Source organism: Macaca thibetana, chromosome 1, assembly GCF_024542745.1.
Source record: "Macaca thibetana thibetana isolate TM-01 chromosome 1, ASM2454274v1, whole genome shotgun sequence".
Lineage (NCBI taxonomy): Eukaryota > Metazoa > Chordata > Mammalia > Primates > Cercopithecidae > Macaca > Macaca thibetana.
Window position 1 is genome coordinate 36,636,875 of NC_065578.1, and position 19,726 is coordinate 36,656,600.

The 19,726-nt window shown below is 43.4% G+C and overlaps 2 protein-coding genes across 2 annotated transcripts in view; one reads left to right on the forward strand and one right to left on the reverse strand.

Moving 5' to 3' along the window:
• The window catches only part of GNL2 (G protein nucleolar 2), a 30,472-nt gene extending 18,799 nt beyond the window's left edge, over positions 1–11,673 (reverse strand). Inside the window, 5 exon segments of the mRNA XM_050798271.1 lie at positions 3,363–3,547; positions 6,444–6,583; positions 8,470–8,564; positions 9,513–9,597; positions 11,468–11,673. Coding sequence (XP_050654228.1) covers positions 3,363–3,547; positions 6,444–6,583; positions 8,470–8,564; positions 9,513–9,597; positions 11,468–11,531 — 569 coding nt within the window. The 5' untranslated portion in view covers positions 11,532–11,673.
• The window catches only part of UTP11 (UTP11 small subunit processome component), a 594,364-nt gene that overhangs the window by 149,299 nt on the left and 425,339 nt on the right, over positions 1–19,726 (forward strand). The window lies entirely within an intron of this gene.

Below are 19,726 nucleotides of genomic sequence, written 5' to 3' on the forward strand. Positions count from 1 at the left end.
TGAAATTCACAACAGACAGAAAGTAGAATGTTGTTACCAGGGGCTGGGGGCAGAGGGGAAATGGAGCGTTAGTGTTAAATGGGTACAGGGTTTCAGTTTGGGATGATGAAAAAGTTCTGGAGACGGATAGCTGCGATAATTGCACAACAATGTAAATGAACTTAGTGCCTCTAAACTGCACACTTAAAAATGGTTAGAAGAGCTGGGCACGGTGGCTCACACACCTGTAATCCCAGCACTTTGGGAGGCTGAGGTGGTGGATCACAAGGGCGGGATCACCAGCCTGACCAACATGGTGAAACCCTGTCTCTACTAAAAATACAAAAAAATTAGCCGGATGTGGTGACAGGTTCCTGTAATCCCAGCTACTCGGGAGGTTGAGGCTGGAGAATCGCTTGAACCCGGGAGGCGGAGGTTGCAGTGAGCCAAGATCGCACCACTGCATTCCAGCCTGTGTGACACAGCAAGACTCCATCTCAAAAAAAAAAAAAAAAAAGGGTTAGAAGAGTACTTTTTTTTTTTTTTTTGAGACGGAGTCTTGCTCTGTCGCACAAGCTGGAATGCAGTGGTGCGATCTTGGCTCACTGCAACCTCCGCCTCCCGGGTTCAAGCGATTCTCCAGCCTCAGCCTCCCGAGTAGCTGGTACTACAGGTGTTCGCCCCGGGTCCAGCTAATTTTTGCATTTTTAGTAGGGACTAGGTTTCACCATGTTGGTCAGGCTGATCTCGAACTCCTGACCTCAGGTGATCCGCCCGCCTCAGCCTCCAAAGTGCTAGCATTGCAGGTGTGAGCCACTGCGCCCGGCCACATTTTTTGTTACATATATTTTACCACAATAAAACATTAAACTAAAAAAAAAAAAGCATGACTGAATTAAGCAGTACGTCACAGAGAATTATAAAATGGGAGGCCAAGTGTGGTGGCTGACGCCTGTAATCCCAGCACTTTGGGAAGCCGAGGCGGTCAGATCACGAGGTCAGGAGATCGAGACCATCCAGGCTAACATGGTGAAACCTGTCTCTGCTAAAAATACAAAAATTAGCGGGCACGGTGGTGGGCACCTGTAGTCCCAGCTATTTGGGAGGCCGAGGCAGGAGAATGGTGTGAACCTGGGAGGCAGACCTTGCAGTGAGCCGAGATCGCACCACTGCACTCCAGCCTGGGCACAGAGCGAGACTCTGTCTCAAAAAAAAAAAAAAAAAAAAAGAAGAATTAAAAGAATTTTAAAATGGAATTGGCAGGAGCTGAATCACAACCTATACTCCATAGCTCCCATATAAAGCAGTATTTTTCTGATAAGGTTTAGAATCTGTTCATTTACTAGTCTCAAGGACATTTATCCAAGGTAAACAAAAATAGTTTTATCTTTACTCCATTACCTACCATACCTTTTGCGGGAGGAAAAATTCAAATCAGCAGAATACAAAGCCAACGAAAGTTCAAATAATTCTAAGAATAAATAGATGAACTCACTGCCTCTTTTTGCTTGGCCTCAAATGGCTTGACATTTTATCTCTAGTTGGCCCAATGCTTGAAGATGGGCTGACAATAGCAATGAGGTAATAACACTGATGCAGTCAAAGGACAATGCCTCTTCACTAAGACAGCAAAACCTTCACTTCATTTAAGAGACATGAGATAGATGGAGAATGAGAGCTTTCTAGCACTACCCAAGGGAAATGAAATTAAACCTTTCTCAAGAGCAATGTGGCAGCTGCCTATCAAAAAACATGCATACCTTTTGATACCACGATTTGCTCCGTAAGAATTTATCTTTGGGGAATAATTAAGGATGAAAGAGACGTGGTCACATTGATGCTTCACCCTTGTGTTGTTCACCATAAGGAAAAACTATACACAGTATAAATGTCCAACAATGATACTGGCCATAACAAACAAAATACCACTCTGACAATAAATATTATATTATTGTTGATTATGTACTGACATAGAAACGTATTCCTAACAATCACAGCTTACTGCAGCCTCAAACTCCTGGGCTCCAGTGATCCTCCCACCTCAGCCTTCTGGGTAGCTGGGACTACAGGTACATCACTATGCCCAGCCAAGTTTTTATTTTTTGTAGAGACAAGGTCTCGCTATGTTGCCTAGGCTGGTCTCAAACTCCTGTGCTCAAGTGATCTTCCTGCCTTGGCCTCCCAGAAAACTAGTATTACAGGTAAGCCACTGCAGCCAGCTAGTGACTGATTCTTCTTTTGAGTATGGATCCCTACAAGAATATGATGAAAGTTATAGACACTTCCTCTTCTCCTCCCCAAAACAAACAAACAAAAAGACAAAACTCCACCGCCTTTATGTATGCTCACAAATTTTCCACATTTTCTTCAAAGAGTCAAAGAAACCTTAAAGGCCATCCATGAACTCAGAGTCTTCCAGTTAAGGAAGCCCCGCATATTCACGGAGGCATTAACAATGCTTAATATCTGCAATGGGGTTATGAGTTATGTTCTTTGTGTTGCATTTTCCAACTTAACTATATTTCCTAATTTGTCTATGACTGGTGTATTACGATTATAAATGAAGAAAATCTTATTTATTTTGGGAATGAAGAGAGACCTTTATCAAGCCGCATTAGACATCTTCAGTCTAGCCCCAATTTCACCAATGTCTCTAGCCTGAGGGAAGAAGACAGCTCCATATATAAATTAAAGCACTGAGCTTCACACAGGCAAAATAACTTGAAAGAAAATGTTTTGTGGCAGAAGAGCAAATGATGAGACTTGCATGAACTTCAAAACTGTACCTCGGCCAGGCGCGGTGGCTCACACCTGTAATCCTAGCACTTTAGGAGGCCGAGGTGGGTGGACTGACTGAACTCACGAGTTCAAGACCAGCCTGGGCAACACGGTGAAACCTTGTCTCTACTAAAATACAAAAAATTAGCCGGGCATGGAGGCAGGCTGAGGCAGGAGAATTGCTTGAACCTGGGAGGCAGAGGTTGCAGCGGGCCGAGATTGTGCCACTGCATTCCAGCCTGGGCAACAGAGCGAGACTCTATCCACCAAAAAAAAAAAAAAAAAGGCCAGGCGCAGTGGCTCATGCTATAATCCCAGCACTTTGGGGGCTGAGGTGGGCGGATCACAAGGTCAGAAGATCGAGACCATCCTGGCTAACACGGTGAAACCCTGTCTCTACTAAAAATACAAAAAATTGGCCAGGCGTGGTGGTGGGCACCTGCAGTCCCAGCTACTCGGGAGGCTGAGGCAGGGGAATGGCATGAACCAGGGAGGTGGAGCTTGCAGTGAGCCGAGATTGTGCCACTGCACCCCAGCCTGGCAATAGAGCGAGACTCTGTCTCAAAAAACAAACAAACGAACAAACAAACAAACAAAGAAACTACCTCACACCAGTGTCTTCAGTTACCAAATCACGATCCTTGCCCTGGTCATAGCTCTCAGTGGACATCTCAGCATTTTCGATAAGAGACTGCATATCACTTGCAAATAAGTTTGGTCGCTTCCTCTGTGACTTAGGGCCAAATGTAGTTTCAAAACTTTCAGTTTCAAGAATGTGGACCTTCGATTTCTGAAGAGAAACAAGAATAACAGGTAAAATTAAGAAAAGCACTGAGGAAAAGCGAAAAGCTAAACACCCACCTAGGAAAGACTTTCTGATTTTATTTTTCCAAGGTTCAACCCATACCCAAATCTATAAAAACATGGTTTCAGTCTGGTTTCAAATCAGAAATACTTGTTGAAATGGCACAAACACTGGTACCCTTATTCCGAAGTTCTGTAAGCTTCCTTGGAGAGATACAAAAGTAATACAAATAAAGTAAATATGAATAGTTGTGCAAAAACTTCCCAAAAACTCTGCTTTATTTCATTTATCATAAACTTTAGTCAAATGTAATTAAGGCTACAGCGATGAAAATTAACTAATCTTTTCCACCATTTTTTTTTAGCTTTCAAACAAGTGCATAAAATTCGCCAAATTCATAGATTTTATCAAGGACAATCATACTCAAATTTGTGAGGTTTTTTTAAACCAACTGGAAATGCCAACTTTTTCTTGGAAGTTAATTTCTTTCATGGCTAAAAGGAATTGTTTGTTTTGTAAGATGCATTTTAGTTTCAGATAACATTTTCCCTAATTTAGGTAACGTTTTTATTAAATGCACATGGCAAGTCTTCAGATGAAAAACATCTAACCAAAGTCCAAAATAATAGTTTAGATGTGATAAAAGGAACCTGATACTAACTAGAACTTGATGTGCCTGTAAAGGAGTTACAGGCATAAGAATTTCTGAAGCAAGATAAAAGTCAAAGTTTGAGTTAGGATCTATCACATAACAGAATGTTAACAGCCGGCAGACAATATCAAAAAAGAAAAAAGAAGAAAATCACCCTTTTCCCCCTAGCACAAGCTCCTCTGTAAGCACCACTACCAAAAGCTGTGAGGATGATGGAGCAGCCCCCATGGCTTCTGAACTTTAACGGATCCCCTCTTCCAACTTCTAAAGATCCTTAAACTATTTTCATTTTCTCAGGTGCTCTAACCCACAACTCAGTTTAGTTTTAGTCACTATGTTCCACTCGGGAGCATCCCCAAACAGAAGCAGCTCATTTTACATGAGAAACAGGTTCTAATGTCACTGGGTAAAATCAAGTGTGACCAAAATTATCTTCAAAATCTCTTAACCTATAAGTTACAGCACACAAGGCTTTGCCTATAAATCTACACATTAATAAGTATAATACAGTAATATACAGTATATAATAAAGTACATATGCAAAGTTACAGTACTCTTACTGTATTGCTACAGAAATACAGTAGTTCTAAAACACATATAGATGAATATGCATATCTGATCTAACTCCACTGTGCAAAATAATCTCAGAATTAGATTTTATAAGTAATAGATATCATACTAAAATAAAATAGGTAAGGTTTTTCAAGACCAAAGCAGAAAACGCATCAATTACTCTGAGTAGCTTTCTGCATCAACAAAGAAGCTGACTGGTGCAACTGTAGACCCTTCATTCTACATACCAGATACTTAAACACTAAATTTTAGAAGCGCTGACAAGAACAGGCAACAAAGCAATAAATCCATGATAGAGCCTCTCTGTTCTTCTCATAAACAAGATTCAATAGTTGCTTAAAAGATGGCTTTAGGGAGAACAGACAAAGAGAACAAGGGAAATGAGCAACTTGTCTGTGGTTCATGAATTACACTCATGTGTTCCCCTGAAAGAAAACAGTCATTCCACTAATAGGTGCCATTCTTCTAGTCCATCATAAAACAAAACATAACTGACAAAACCTGAGGCAATAACCAGGCCTTAGTTTTTATTTTGTTCTGCAAGTAAACACTTTTCTTTGAACTATTTAACCCACGTACGCATGTCAATGTTTTTCTCCCCTCCTCATATCGGAACTGAAGCTTACGTAATGGTTACATTTCTGGGAATTATTATTCAATGCAAGTAAAAATGAGCAGACAAACATCAGACTCTGTCTTTGTTCTGTGTGAAACTCATTCCATTCAACCCAGATTGAATCCTTACTGTACTTCAAACTTCAGCAATTGACAACCAATGAGACCAGCACCCCTTCCTTCAGCTGAGAAGAAATCTCAAGGATCTTACAAAAGCTGAACGTACCCAACACCAAAGTTCTACCAACTCAATCCTAATTCTACGCTGTCCCAATGTTTGATGGAATTACCACTTAAAACAAGTTTGCCTACCAAAATAAATAATAATAAATAATATTACTAATATCTGTTATCAATTTAGCTCTTATTAGGTGGTGTGCTATGTGCTTACTACGGACCAAGTGCTTTACAGACGTTTCATCTGTAGCCAATAACCCAAGGAGGTGGGTTATCTATACTTTCTTTTTCTTTTTAGACAGTTTCGCTCCTGTTGCCCAGGCTGGAGTGCAATGGCACGATCTTGGTTCACTGCAATCTCCGCCTCCCGGGTTCAAGCAATTCTCCTGCCTCAGCCTCCCGAGTAGCTGAGATTACAGGCATGCACCACCATGCCTGGCTAATTTTATATTTTTAGTAGAGATGGGGTTTCCTCTTATTGGTCAGGCTGGTCTCAAACTCCTCACCTCAAGTGATCCACCCGCCTGGGCCTCCCAAGTTACAGGTGTGAGCCACTGCGCCCAGCCTATTTATACTTTCAAAGCAAAGAAGTTCAAGTTCATAGAGAAACCCAACTAAGGATACAGGAACGGATAGAGCAAGGATTAAAATTCAGGTCTCAACTCCAAAACCTGTGCTTTGATCCACTACACTACCATACTTCATACTAAACGTGAAAAGATGAAAACAGAGGTCTTAGGAAGTTCATCATTGCTACATTGAAATTGCTATTTTCTAAGAAAAACAAAAGACAAATATGTTAGAGAGGGAGCTGCAAGGAGTCTGCCCAGGAAATTCCATCGCCAGGGATATCCTACATCTTACATGAGGCCGGATTCGATCATGGAGAAGAGACATTGGTAACTTGCTTTGCTTCATGACAACTTTGTATGGATCCTTCATAACTGTATCCATTTCCTCTTGAAATTTTTGTAATGATGACTGCTTAATCACACGTGTGTTTCCTGTTTTACAAATAAAGAATGTTGCCACTTAATACATATTTGCACATTCATCTTCCACTGACACGGTGAAAGGCAAGATTTTAAATTACCCTCACTCACCCAAGTACCTGATCCATCCATCCCTTGGAGCTATTTCCAAACTTAAAAGAGGAAAAAAACCCAAAAAACTGCCTCTCCTGCACTTGCACACTATGAACTATTCCACCAACCCAGACCCACAAAGGGTTTCAATAGTTTTCCAAGCCGTTTCCTGACTAAATGAAACTGAGAAATAAATAGCGTGGAATGGAACTGAGATCTGACAAATGTCCTACTTCCTGCTAGATCTGGCAGAGAAACTTGGAGCCAATCACAGCTTATCAGTCAGTATAGACAGAGAATCTTGAAACACTGAAACCTGAGTCATAGTTACCACTTTTAGGGTTATGAGGATCCAAAGGGACCTCAATTGGTTAATCAATTGGTTAATGATTCATTAACCAATGAATCCATGCAAGGGAACAAGACAGAGCCCTGCTTGTTCCACCTGGAAAACACCTTGTGAGGGAGATCCTGAAAAGCATTCAATTAAACAGCATGCTGCAGCATGAATGCAAAACAGCAAGGTGGTAATGATGGTAGCAAGGAATGCTTATATTATACTCACTATTTGCTAGGTACTATTCTAAGCACTTTATATGTATTTACTTTTTTTTTTTTTTGAGACAGAGTCTTACTCTGTCACCCAGGCTGGAGTGCAGCGGCACAATCTCAGCTCACTGCAACCTCTGCCTCCCAGGCTCAAGGGATTCTCCTGCCTCTGCCTCCCAAGTAGCTGGGATTACAGGTGCCCACCACAATGCCTGGCTAATTTTTGTATATTCAGTAGAGATGGGGGTTTCACCGTGTTGGCCAGGCTGGTCTCGAACTCCTGACCTCAAGTGAATCACCAGCCTTGGCCTCCCAAAATGCTGGGATTACAGGCATGAGCCACTGTGCCTTGCTTGTATTTACTCATTTGATTACCACGACAGTCCTGTGAGATAGGTTTCATCTTATTCTCTGTTAGGGATGAGAAAACTGATGAACAGACAGACTTAATAACTTGCACATAAATGACAGAACTAGAATTCAAACCCAGGCAGTCTAATCTGGAGTCACAGTACCCGGCAGCCATGCTAAATGCTTCTCTGCAGAGTTTTCTTTGACACCTTTCTGTGTTGCAGCTCCTAGGAAGTATCCTACCAAAAGTATAAGAGACTCAAAGGTAGCTGCCATCTGCCCCCAAGGACAGAGGTCAAACACCAAGCAAACACTGGGGTCTGATCATCTAAAGTGCCCATACATTACCAGTGGCTAAGGGCAAAGTTAAAAGCCCAGACTGAAATGGAACAGGGAGTTTCCCAAGGAAGAAGCTGTGATCACCCTGTGACTGAAGATACTCTATTCACTGTTGGAAGGTTCAACAGTGAGACCCTTTAATTGTCACCCAAGTTCAAATAAAAACTCCATTAAGAAGTGTTTCAGAGGAACTCTGGGCTAATGCACTTACCCTGCAGGATATATGCACAAACACCTACAAGGCCACCTCTCAAACAGTATCTCTCCAGGCAAGCATAAAAGATCAAGATGAGCATTCTAAGGTCTGTGAATCCTAGTCATTAAGGACGGTCTTATCTGCTTAAGAGGGTTCAATTACAATTACTAATGGTGAGCGCTCTTCAAAAAGAAGTTATTTATTAAATCTACCACCACTACTTTTCCCAGTACTTTTTCTTATCCCTTTCTCAGATAATCCTTGACAGTTCCACTCACCAAAAACTGCTATCGTTTAGATATTTAAACATCCTAGCCGTTTCCATTCAGCATACATTTTGTAGAGCAAAGTAGCAGGGGATAATACTCACCAAACCATTTAATATTTGGCTCTACTCTTGCTACTGTGCCAGAAGCCACCGTTGACTGATATTGCAGGGGTTTAATTATTTTACCACGACTGTTCCTAAATTGAGGAAAGAACAGATATTGGTTGACAACAGAAGAATGGCAACAGCAAAGTTTGATTTACAGAATATATTTTCCATCAAAAGGACTTCTTACTTTGGTTTTAAATGATCATGAAATACCAATTCCAGTAAACACAAAGTACTTCTACATTTGAAACAGATTGCCCAAAAGCCATTTAACCTCTTGCAACAGAGCACGTAATGATTTCTGCTAGATGAATAACAACGGTGACGTTTTAAAAAATCTGTTTACTGTTTACTTTAAAAAAAAAACACATACTTGAGTTTTTTGGGTAACTATTCGAAGGCTGTTTTAGATGAATTGTTCAAGTAGAGGGTGATTTACGCTGGGATTCCAAATTCTAAAACAAACTGCAAAGTAGATGACTAACGCATAATAAGTTAATTGACATTTGTATTTTAGTCACATCTTCTAGAACAGACAGAGACGGAGAATCTAATTACCAAACAAACTAAGACCAGCTAGCGGAATGCCACACTCAGCAAATCCCTGTGGTAGAGGCTACCTCAGCAGAACTCGGAGTTGTGATGAGTGTCCAAGTGCCACAATGTTGTGATCTACATTTTGGCATTAAAAAACACATTTTCTGGTGGCTTTCCTACCCATAGTCCTGTAGGTTTTGTTATATCTGGCCGTATTTAACGCTGAGATTTAATGCGCCATTTGTGAAGGTCAGGGCTGTGAGAAACAAGACCTCTACTTTTGAGTACTGTGAAACCATCACTATTTCACCACCAGCTACCCATGCCCTTAACCAAAAATTAACCATTTATCCTAACGACATTCATATACAATTATATTCGAGAATATATAACTCTTATTTGGAGGAAGTGGGGGTGAGAACAGCAAAGGCTTAATCAGTCTCAGCTAGCGGTCAAGGGCATGAAGGAAAAGAGAAAGGATGACAGCACCCAATGCTCACCTGCGCTCCTTTTGCCTATACATATTCAGGCGCCGGATGGTGGCCCGGTCCCTCATGTTTTGGCCTCCTGCTCCCTGCACTCGATCTACAAAAGGCAGAAGTATACAGTGCACTATTTGATAACCAACCAGTATAACCAACAAGTCATTGCTTAAAATGCAACAAGTAGTTCACCCAAAGTAGGTAAGAAACCACCAACCACAAAAATCTCTACTTTCTCCATGTTGTTCCAATAATTATTACTTGAAGCTATATGGTATGACAAAGCTGACCCAACCTTTGATCTTCGATAGGATTGTATTTGAGAAGAAGAACAGCTAATATTTTTGAGCACTTATGATGGCTATCCACATTATAGGCATCATCTCATTTAATCCATACAATAATCCTATAGATATATTATCTCCATGCTGCAGAGTGAGAAACTGAGGCACAGTGGTCAGAGACCTTGCCCAAGGTCAAACCGTTACTAAATGGCAGTGCCAGAATTTGAACACGAGCATTTTATCACATCTGTGGTCTTAACCACGAAGATACCTACCTCTGTGCCTCCATTTAACAAATATGGGGTGCCTCCTCCATGCAAGGCACCATGGAGACTATAATTTTGATATATATATGTGTTCCAGTTTCTTAATGTTTGATTTTTGTTTATTCAACAAAGCAATTCTTGCCTTACATCTCAAAGAGAAAGAGAAGAACAAACGAGCAGGGTAATACTAGCCTAGCTTCTCATTTTGGGAGCCATGTATTTATTTATTTATTTATTCTTCCCAAAACGGAGTCTTGCTCTTTCACCCAGGTTGGAGTGCAGTGTTGCGATCTCAGCCCACTACAACTTCCGCCTCCCCGGTTCATGCGATTCTCCTGCCTCAGCCTCCCGAGTAGCTGGGATTACAGGCATCTGCCATCATGCCCGGCTAATTTTTCTATTTTTGTAGAGAGGGGGTTTCACCATGTTGGTCAGGCTGGTCTTGAACTCCTGACCTCAGGTGATCCGCCCGCCTCGGCCTCTCAAAGTGCTGGGATTACAGGCCTGAGCCCACACCCAACTGGGAGCCCTTTAAATCACCTGTCTGGTCCTGAAGTGATGCAGTAGAAGACAGACTGAAACCACAGCCCATTGGCTCTCCTACTCTCTAACAGTAGAGACTGGCGGCTCTACTACTGCTCACTAACTGTTGCAGTTATGACAAGCCACTTCCTGCATTTTGATTCAGTCTCTTTACCTGTAAAATCATAATCTCTAAGGGACTTTTGGGGTCTAACATTCTGAGATTCCAGTTTGTGCAAAGTGAATAATTTATTATCAATCCGGAGTAAACATTCAACATGCATTAAAATTGTCAAAAATTCTAAATCATATTTTAAAACAAAGTTTTATTAATTAAACTTGAATGGAAAGAACTCTCCCACAGGATGTCTTGTTAATCCTACAGGTGGAACTTCGCCAAAACTTACACACATCTCCAAAACAGCCTTACTGCAATGATCATATTGACTTCTTTGTAGGGTTCTCTAAGCACTTTACCATATAGAATAATTCCAAGGGCAAAAACTACAATCCCTTTCTCATTTTAAAGGTCAAAGTTAAGGTGACCGGCAAATATGATCACGTGTAAAAGGCCCGATTACCCATTTTCAAGCTGACTTTCTCTGCATCTCTCAACTGGAGAGGACCCGAGGCTGCCAGCCTGAGTGTTCACTTTCCCTGACTTTAGACCAGTTGACTACACTTTGGCCTGCCAGGCGTGCAATGTCAGCCCTCCTCAGTGCCCCCCTGAGAAGAAACCATCACAAATATTGCTTTCCTTTTTCCCTTTTCATCCCCAACAGCCACCCCGCTCATAGTCATTCTAAGCAATGCCACCCAAGTAACCCTCCTCCTCCAGTCCTCGGAGCCCTTCACTATACTTCCTCCAAGCTCCACCCTCGATCAGCCCTGCCGCCTGTACCCGGGTTTGTGCTGGCCTTGGACGGGTTGATGGTGCTCCGTCCTTTGTACTTGGGCTTCACCATCTTGGCGACGAGACCGGGACCGGAGTGCGAGGTCCGGCTTACGTGGGGAAACAAATTTAGATCTACCCAGGCCCGGCCGAAGCGACCCGCGTGAACCACGCCGGACCACGTGTGCACGACCTACGTCACTTCCGCTCGCGCCCCTCCCTGCCCCAGAGCGACTTCCTGTGAACGCGCGGCGCGCGCCACTATCGGCCTGGCTCCTCCCCCGCCCTAGACACCTAGGCGTCGCCCTGCGTGGAGCCCCAGCCCGCTCCAGCCCTAGCAACCGCCAAGCTGCCCCTCCATAGCAACCGCCTAGTTACCCTGAACGCGTGGCCCAGAGCTCCCAGTTGGGTCCACCTCCAAATAAAGAAGCCTCTTCCCCTGCCAATGACACAAGCTTAAGTTTGTCTTCTGAATTTGTCTTCTAAGTCCTTCCAAAAGTTGCCGACCACACAGCAGCCAAATATCCATTAGAAGGTGTCATCCTCTTCCTTACAATTCCAGCGGCTTATCATCACTCTTAGAATGACAGGTAGGGGAAGGGGGAAGGGAGAAACAGAGAGAGACAGAGATTGATTCAAACTTTTTGCCATCCCTGCAGGATTCTGTGATCTGGCCCCTGCCTATTTATCTGATCTCATGTGTACTTCCCTCCCTCTGGTTATTCTGACATTTACACTGGATATTCTCTCTGTCTGAATCACTCTTTCCCAGAATCTTTGCATAGGTGGTCATTCAATCCTCAGCTCAAATATCACCTATTGGTAGGCCTGCAAGAATTAGCAAATAGAAATACAGGACACCAAATTAAATTAGAATTTCAGCGGAAAAAAAGGAATACATTTCTTTAGTACACCTCCAATAGTGCCTGGAAAATACTTACACTAAAAAAGTATTCATCGTTTGCCTGAAATCCAAATGTAACTGTACGTTCTGTATTTTATCTGGTGACCCTTCGTACTGTGAGAACTCTTTCCTGTCTGATTTGTCTAAATCAGCCACCTTTCACCCTTTCACAGTTACTCTGTTACAGTATTCTGTTTTATTTATTTCATGGCATTTATCACTAGTTGAATTTTTTTTTTTTTTTTTTACCAGTTTATTGGCTGCTTCCCTCAAACTAGAATGTAAGCTTCTTGAAAGCAGGGACCTTGTAAATTTGTTCACTGCTGTGTCTTTAAGACTTGAATAGCACCTGAAACAAAGGACTCAAAAAATATTCATTAAATGAAAGGATGAGTAGATGGGAATGTCTCTTGCCTTGAGGGTGAAGGAAGGCATTAAGACCCAGTGATTTCTGTTTCTACCAGCCAAAATAAAGTTTCTAGATGCCAGTGTTTCAACCAAGAAGCCCTCTTTTTAAAATTTTTTTTTATTTTTTTGTTTTTGTTTTTGTTTTTTGAGACAGAGTCTCGCTCTTGTCGCCCAGGCTGGAGTGCAGTGGCACGATCTCGGCTCACTGCAACCTCCACCTCCTGGGTTCAAGCAATTCTCCTGCCTCAGCCTCCCAAGTAGCTGGGATTACAGGCACACGGGCCAGGACAGAAATACCTCTGTCCCTCGAGCTTTGCTGGTCTCAAACTCCTGACCTCAGGTGATCCACTCGCCTCGGCCTCCCAAAGTGCTGGGATTACATGTGTGAACCACCGCGCCTGGCCCCTGTCTCTTTTTTGGTACCTCAAATTGTCAGGAAGTGGCCATCTTTGTACCCTCTGGATAGGCCAGAAAAGAGATGGTTAGGCAAGAGGAAGGGTGGATACATGCAGTGTAGCTCATTTCATAAAAACGAACAACTTGTTATAAAGTGAGGTATTCTAATTGAGCAGGGGATGATTGAGTCTTTATTTCTCCGAGTTTGAAACAAACCCCAAAACATTCTTTTTAGAGCAAAAGCAGGCCATGTCATAGGCAAGAGCTGGAAATACCTTCTGTCCCTCGAGCTTCGCTTTCCTTGCCCCAAGGGCAAGTATCATGAGATTAAATGCAATTCTGCTGGGAAGGCCCTGACCCTGACTTGTGTTAGGGAAGCCCTGAGAGCTATTTGGAAAAAAACTTCATGCTAAGTGAAGATGCCCTCTTCCACCCCACACTGTCCCTCTGATCCCCAAAACAAGGGTACAACAGCCTCCTCCCAGAGAGAAGATTCAGTTAATGTGTTTCTGATGCCTCAAGTTGGTGCAAACCAGAATAAACACGGATGGCAAAAATCAGCCTATGAGCTCATTCAGGCTTTGATCAGAGACATAATTTCATTATGAAATTTTGAATCAAGCTGTTGTGAAGTCTTGCCAAGGAGTTTCATTTTCCCAGATGATATGGTGGGTTGTTTCTCTCCTGTTCTCATACTCTGCTTGCATTTATCGTACAAACTTTCCATCTATTTTTATAATCTGACCCATCAATCCTTTTACAACAATATTTGCTGATCTTGACAACCAACGTCAATTCTACCAGCAGATAAAAAGCCTGATCAAGGTAGGTCAAGCTTAAGTTACTGGTTTGATTTGCCTGCCCTGCTTGCCGCGTTGTAATGCAGTGACTATTTTTCACTCTCTTTTCTGATGTCATGCTGACCAGCAAAGGCAAGCTACACCTCCAGGTCTACAGTTCCTCAGCTTTAAAACAGATGCAATAACTTAACTACCCTGAAAGACTGCAATAAGATCATATGAGTTATGGTATATGGAAGCATCATGGACATGGTACACATCATGCAGATGGGATGCTTTTTTTTTTTTTTTTTTGTGATGGAGTCTTGCTCTGTCACCAGGCTGGAGTGCAGTGGCGTGATCTCAGCTCACTGCAAACTCTGCCTCCCGGGTTCAAGCAATTCTCATGCCTCAGCCTCCCGAGTAGCTGGAATTACAGGCATGTGCCACCACACCTGGCTAATTTTTGTATTTTTAGTAGAGACGGGGTTTCACCATGTTGGCCAGGCTGGTCTCGATTTCCTGACCTCGAGATCTGCCCGCCTTGGCCTCCCAAAGTGCTGGGATTACAGGCGTGAGCCACTGCACTGGCCAGGGATGCTTTCTATTTTTCTCAAAATCCAGGATTAGCTACTCATCCCCTCAAATCTTGCTCCTGGTAACCACAGGTTTGTGTGAATGAGAAGACCTTAATGGAGACTGGCTGGAAATGCCATGTCCTGGACTGGGGTCTTCACAGGAAGCAGACAATCCTGACCTTACTTTTTTTTTTTTTTTCCAGACAGAGTCTTGCTCTGTCACCCAGGCTGGAGTGCAATGGCGCGATCTCAGCTCACTGCAACCTCTGCCTCCTTGGTTCAAGCAATTCTCCTGCCTCATCCTCCTGAGTAGCTGGGATTGCAGGCACCCGCCAGGACACCCAGCTAATTTTTGTATTTTTAGTAGAGGCGGGGTTTCGCCATGTTGGCCAGGCTGGTCTTGAACTCCTGACCTCAGGTGATCCCCTTGCCTCAGTCTCCCAAAGTGCTGGGATTATAGGCATAAGCCACTGCGCCCGGCCCTGACCTCGCTTTATCTTCATTCTGTAAAAAGTTTGTCACTGGGGTCTAATGGGCAAATAGCAGCAGCTTCTAAAGCAGCGTTTTTCAAAGTGTGGTCTGAGAACCACAAGCATCAGAATCACTTGGGGGATTTGTTTAAAAATGCTGGGCGTGGTGGCTCATGCCTGGAATCCCAGCACTTTGGGAAGCAGAGGCAGGTGGATCGCTTGAGCTCAGGAGTTTGAGACCAGCCTGGGTGACATGGCAAAACCTTGTTTCTACAAAACATGCAAAAATTAGCCAGGCGTGGTGGCTCAAACCTGTAGTCCCAGGTACTTGGGAGGCTGAGGGTGGAGAATCGTTTGAGCCTGGGAAGTGGAGGCTGCAGTGAGATTGCGCCACTGCACTCTAGCCTGGGCGACAGAGTGAGATCCTGTCTCAAAAATAAAATAAAATAAAATAAAAATGCAGATTCCTGGGTTTTATCCCAGAGCTTCCAAAATCAGACCATCTTGGGGGTGGGGCCAAGAGAATCTGCATTTTGGCAAGCTCCTCAAGTGATTCTTGTATATACAAAAGTGAAGTGTTTTCCAAGAGTCACTCGGAGGCTTTCTGGCCAGGTGACCAGAAGACAGCCCTGGAAGATTCAGCTTCTTTCCTACCTATCTTAAATCATCTTGTTCTTAGCAGAGCCAGGGTGAGGAAGGCTGCTGCAGTGTCTAATGTACTCTGAAAATATATGTCTTGGCTCTGCCCCAAATGCCTTGATATTTATGCTGCAGCCGGAGGGTTACCCTTTGGCAATGCTCCATTGTAAGGCCATTAGCTCTTAATTAGTGTCAGCTTGTTGGGCTATACTTCCCAATTGAACTGCTAGCAGAAGCTGCTCTTTTCAGGCCTCTTGTGTCTCTCCTCTGGCAAGTCCATGATGCATTGACCCCTGCCTGCTGAGGCCAAGAGTTGGGCCCCTGGAATGACCGCTGCCCAATATGAAACAGTCCTAGTCCCCAAGTGCTAGGTTCTGGGACTCTGGAAGAACAGAGAAAGGCTCAGAATATATATCTACAGGGTTTTGTTGTTTTGTTTCATTGATAGAAAACAAAAAAGTGAGTCCTTGGTTATACAACCTCAACAGTTCTACAAGCAAATTCAAGTATAAGAAAAGTAAAGTTCGGCCGGGTGTGGTGGCTCATGCCTGTAATCTCAGCACTTTGGGAGGCCAAGGAAGGCAGATCATCTGAGGTCAGGAGGTCGAGATAGGTCTAGCCAACATGGTGAAACCCTGTCTCTACTAAAAATACAAAAATTAACTGGGCGTGTTGGCGCATGCCTGTAATCCCAGCTACTAGGGAGGCTGAGGCACAAGAATTGCTTGAGCCCGAGAGGCAGAGGTTGCAGTGAGCCAAGATTTACACCAGTGCGCACCAGCCTGGGCGACACAGTGAGACCCTGCCACAAATAAATAAATAATAATAATAAAAAAGAAAAGTAAAGTGTATTAACTTGGAGCTTCATAGGCCAAGTTACCCTCAGTTTTCAGTCTAGGATACCTGGGAAATTCTTGGACAAGGATATAGCAAACTGGTGGGCTTGCTAGCTGTAAAAATGGCTAGGTGACTCACCTCTGGGAACCCCGAGAAACTTATCTTTATGGTCACCACTTCTAAGTGGGAAAAACAGTCTGTATTAGTCTTGGCATGCATCTCACTGCTGGGTAGGAGTTCTTCAAAAAGATCCCCAGATTAAGCTTTGGAAAAATAACTAGAAGCATTTCACTCCTTCCTATCACCAAATCCCTTGTGGTCGTCGGCATATTCTGCTCAAGAAAATCTGAGAAGCCCTTTTATGAGATACTATTAATGGCCTCTAATTTTCAGCCTGGCTTAGATAACTCAAGACTGCTGGCTCTGTCCTGAGAAGTGGATCCAGAACACACACTGATGTGGGAATTTAAAATATAATTCCAAATTGTAGATAATTGTTTAAGCTCTGAGGAGGTTGGAGGGCCTATGTTAAGTCATCTCCCCAGGATCAGTGTGTTTCCTATTACACTTGATACCTATCTGTCCAGAGATCCTTTTGATTTTGAAGCCATTAGACCAAATCTTTGTATAATTCTTTACCTCCTTGTCTCCTGCCCACCTCCCTCCTTTTTCTTCAAGAAAACACTTTTTAAAAATTTTATCCAGGTCCCTTGGTTTGTTTCCAGTGGAATAATGTCACGTTAAAGAATCTGAAAAGTTAACTTCCCTTCTAAAACCAACAGATCAGTGGAGCTCTGTCTGTCAGATGGTCAGTCTTGCCCTAAGGGCATCCTCTGCCCAGCAAGACACTGAGATTTTCATTGACCTCCTCCATCCCTCTTGCTCTTCTGTCTGGTTTAGTCTAGACTAGGAACAAAATCTTATTTCTAAAATAGAGATTCAGGCAAAGGTATGGAAGAAAGTCAGGGTGAATATCTTCTCAAGCAGCAGAGGAAGAACTGGTCAAAACCTTTAGCTGTGTTTCCTTTTCTAGAACTCCGATTAGAAAAAGATAAGTCTACCACTTCCTCATCTTTGGGAAAAGCAATCCTTCCTACTCACTGTGCAACCCAGGTTGGAGGAATCTTCTAGATGGTTTTGTTTGTTTGTTTGTTTGTTTGTTTTGAGATGGAGTCTCACTCTGTCATCCAGGCTGGAGCACAGTGGTACAATCTTGGCTCACCATGCCCAGACGAGTTTTATATTTTCAGTAGTGACAGGGTTTCACCATGTTGGCCAGGCTGGTCTCAAACTCCTGACCTCAAACGATCCATCCACCTCGGCTTCCCAAAGTGCTGGGATTACAGGCATGAATCACTGCGCCCAGCCCCTTCTAGATGCTTTAAAAGTCTATGTGAGAGACTTTAAAGTTGTCAGTTTTGCTTCTAGCTAGAGCTGGGCAAATCCCCAAGATGCCCAGTCACTGTGCCCAGGACCTGGGGACTCAGGTTTTGCTGTATACTCCCCACTCTCCTACGTCAAGAAAAGGCATGAACCAAACCAAGTAGCTTATCTCTGAGTGCAGGGGTAGGCAGATTACAGCCCACAGGCCAAATCCCAACAGTTGCTGTTTTTATGTGGCCCACAAGCTAAGAATGGTCTTTATGTTTTTAAATGGCTGAACAAATTCAAAATAAGAATAATATTTTGTAACATGTGAAAATTATATGAAATTCAAACTTCTGGGTTCATAAAGTTTTATTGGTTCACAGCCACACCATTTGTTTACATATGGTCTATGGCTGCTTTTGCACTACAAAGGCAGAGATGAGTAGACATGACAGACCACAAAAGGCCTGTGAAGCCTAAAATATTTACTACCTGGCCTTTTACAGAAAACACTTGCCTACAACCGCCTGTGCTAGGGCACTGGTGTGTGCTCTGATCATTGAAGAGACAGGGAATTGACCATTCACTATCTATTTGCCATTGCTCTCTGAGAGTGAACATTGCCCATCCCACTGTAGAGGTATATTTCATTTTTTCTACCCTGGGCATTCAAACGAGGGGTCCACTCCACACCTGATGTAGCTCATACTTTCATGGACCAGCAGGGGGCTCTCTGCAGAGGTTTAAAATTCATGGGGAGAGAGGCGGTGTTAGAGGACAAAAGCAAGTCTCAGGGGAGCAGCACTGATCTGTCAGTCTCCTAGGTGAGCCCCAGAATTTTTTTTTTCTGCCTGAAGGGAACTTCAGGCAGAAATCCAAAGTGCTCCTTTGTCCACGGTCTTTGTGAAAGCAACTTTGGTGACCTTGAAGCAAAGCACAACAGAAAGTAGAGGAGATGGTCCACTTGCCCGGCATGGTTCTGGTGCACCATGGTCTTTAGGGGCTACACCAAGTGCGAGCAGCTTCAGGCGTGTTGGAGGCAGCCCCTGCAGCATGGCACAGGGGCACATACTGGCAGGTAGTCTGAATAGCTTTGTGAGCAATGCATGCAGATGAGGGGCTTGAGAGGCGAGGCAGGGGCGGATGGATGTCCTTGCAGGCCCTATAGTGTTATTTATAAGCATATATGATCCAACCCTCAGAATCCCCTCCTGCCAATAAATGAGACACTCACCAGGCTGCATATCATGGTATCAAGGTATGGAAAAGCACATGGAAAATGCAAGTTTTCACATAGCCAAGTGGTAGCTGAGCCAGACTACCTGAGGTCCAGTTCTGACCTCACTATTTATTAGCTGTGTGTCCTTGGTCACATCCTTTCACCTCTTTGTGTCTCAGTTTCCTCATCTGTAAAATGGGCCTAATAATGGTATCCACCTCACAGGCCTGTGTTGAGGATTAAATGAAGCAATGCGAGTAAAAGGCTTAGAATAGTGTAAGCACTGTGTCAATGTGTAGTACTGTAAGCGCTACATGTATGCACATAGTGTAAGCGCTATGAGAGTATTTCCAACTATACCCACAGCCTCAAGAGACTTGGGAAAGAACAGGAATGCAATAATACATCGCACAGTCTCTGCTTTCAGGAGCTGATCTTAGGCCGTGGGATGCAGACATGGATGTCATAAAGGTGAAATAGTCCGTAAAAACATATAGGAGGAGCAGCTACTGCGGAGGGGCCTCCTTCGCAGAGGAAGGGTAATTCCATCTAGGTAAGAAATATGAGTAGAAGGTCTGCAGATGAAAGCAGGGAGAAACACATTTTGGGGGGAGGGAACAGCATAGACAAAGGTATGGGAACTTGAAAGTGCATTTTTATTGGGCACCAG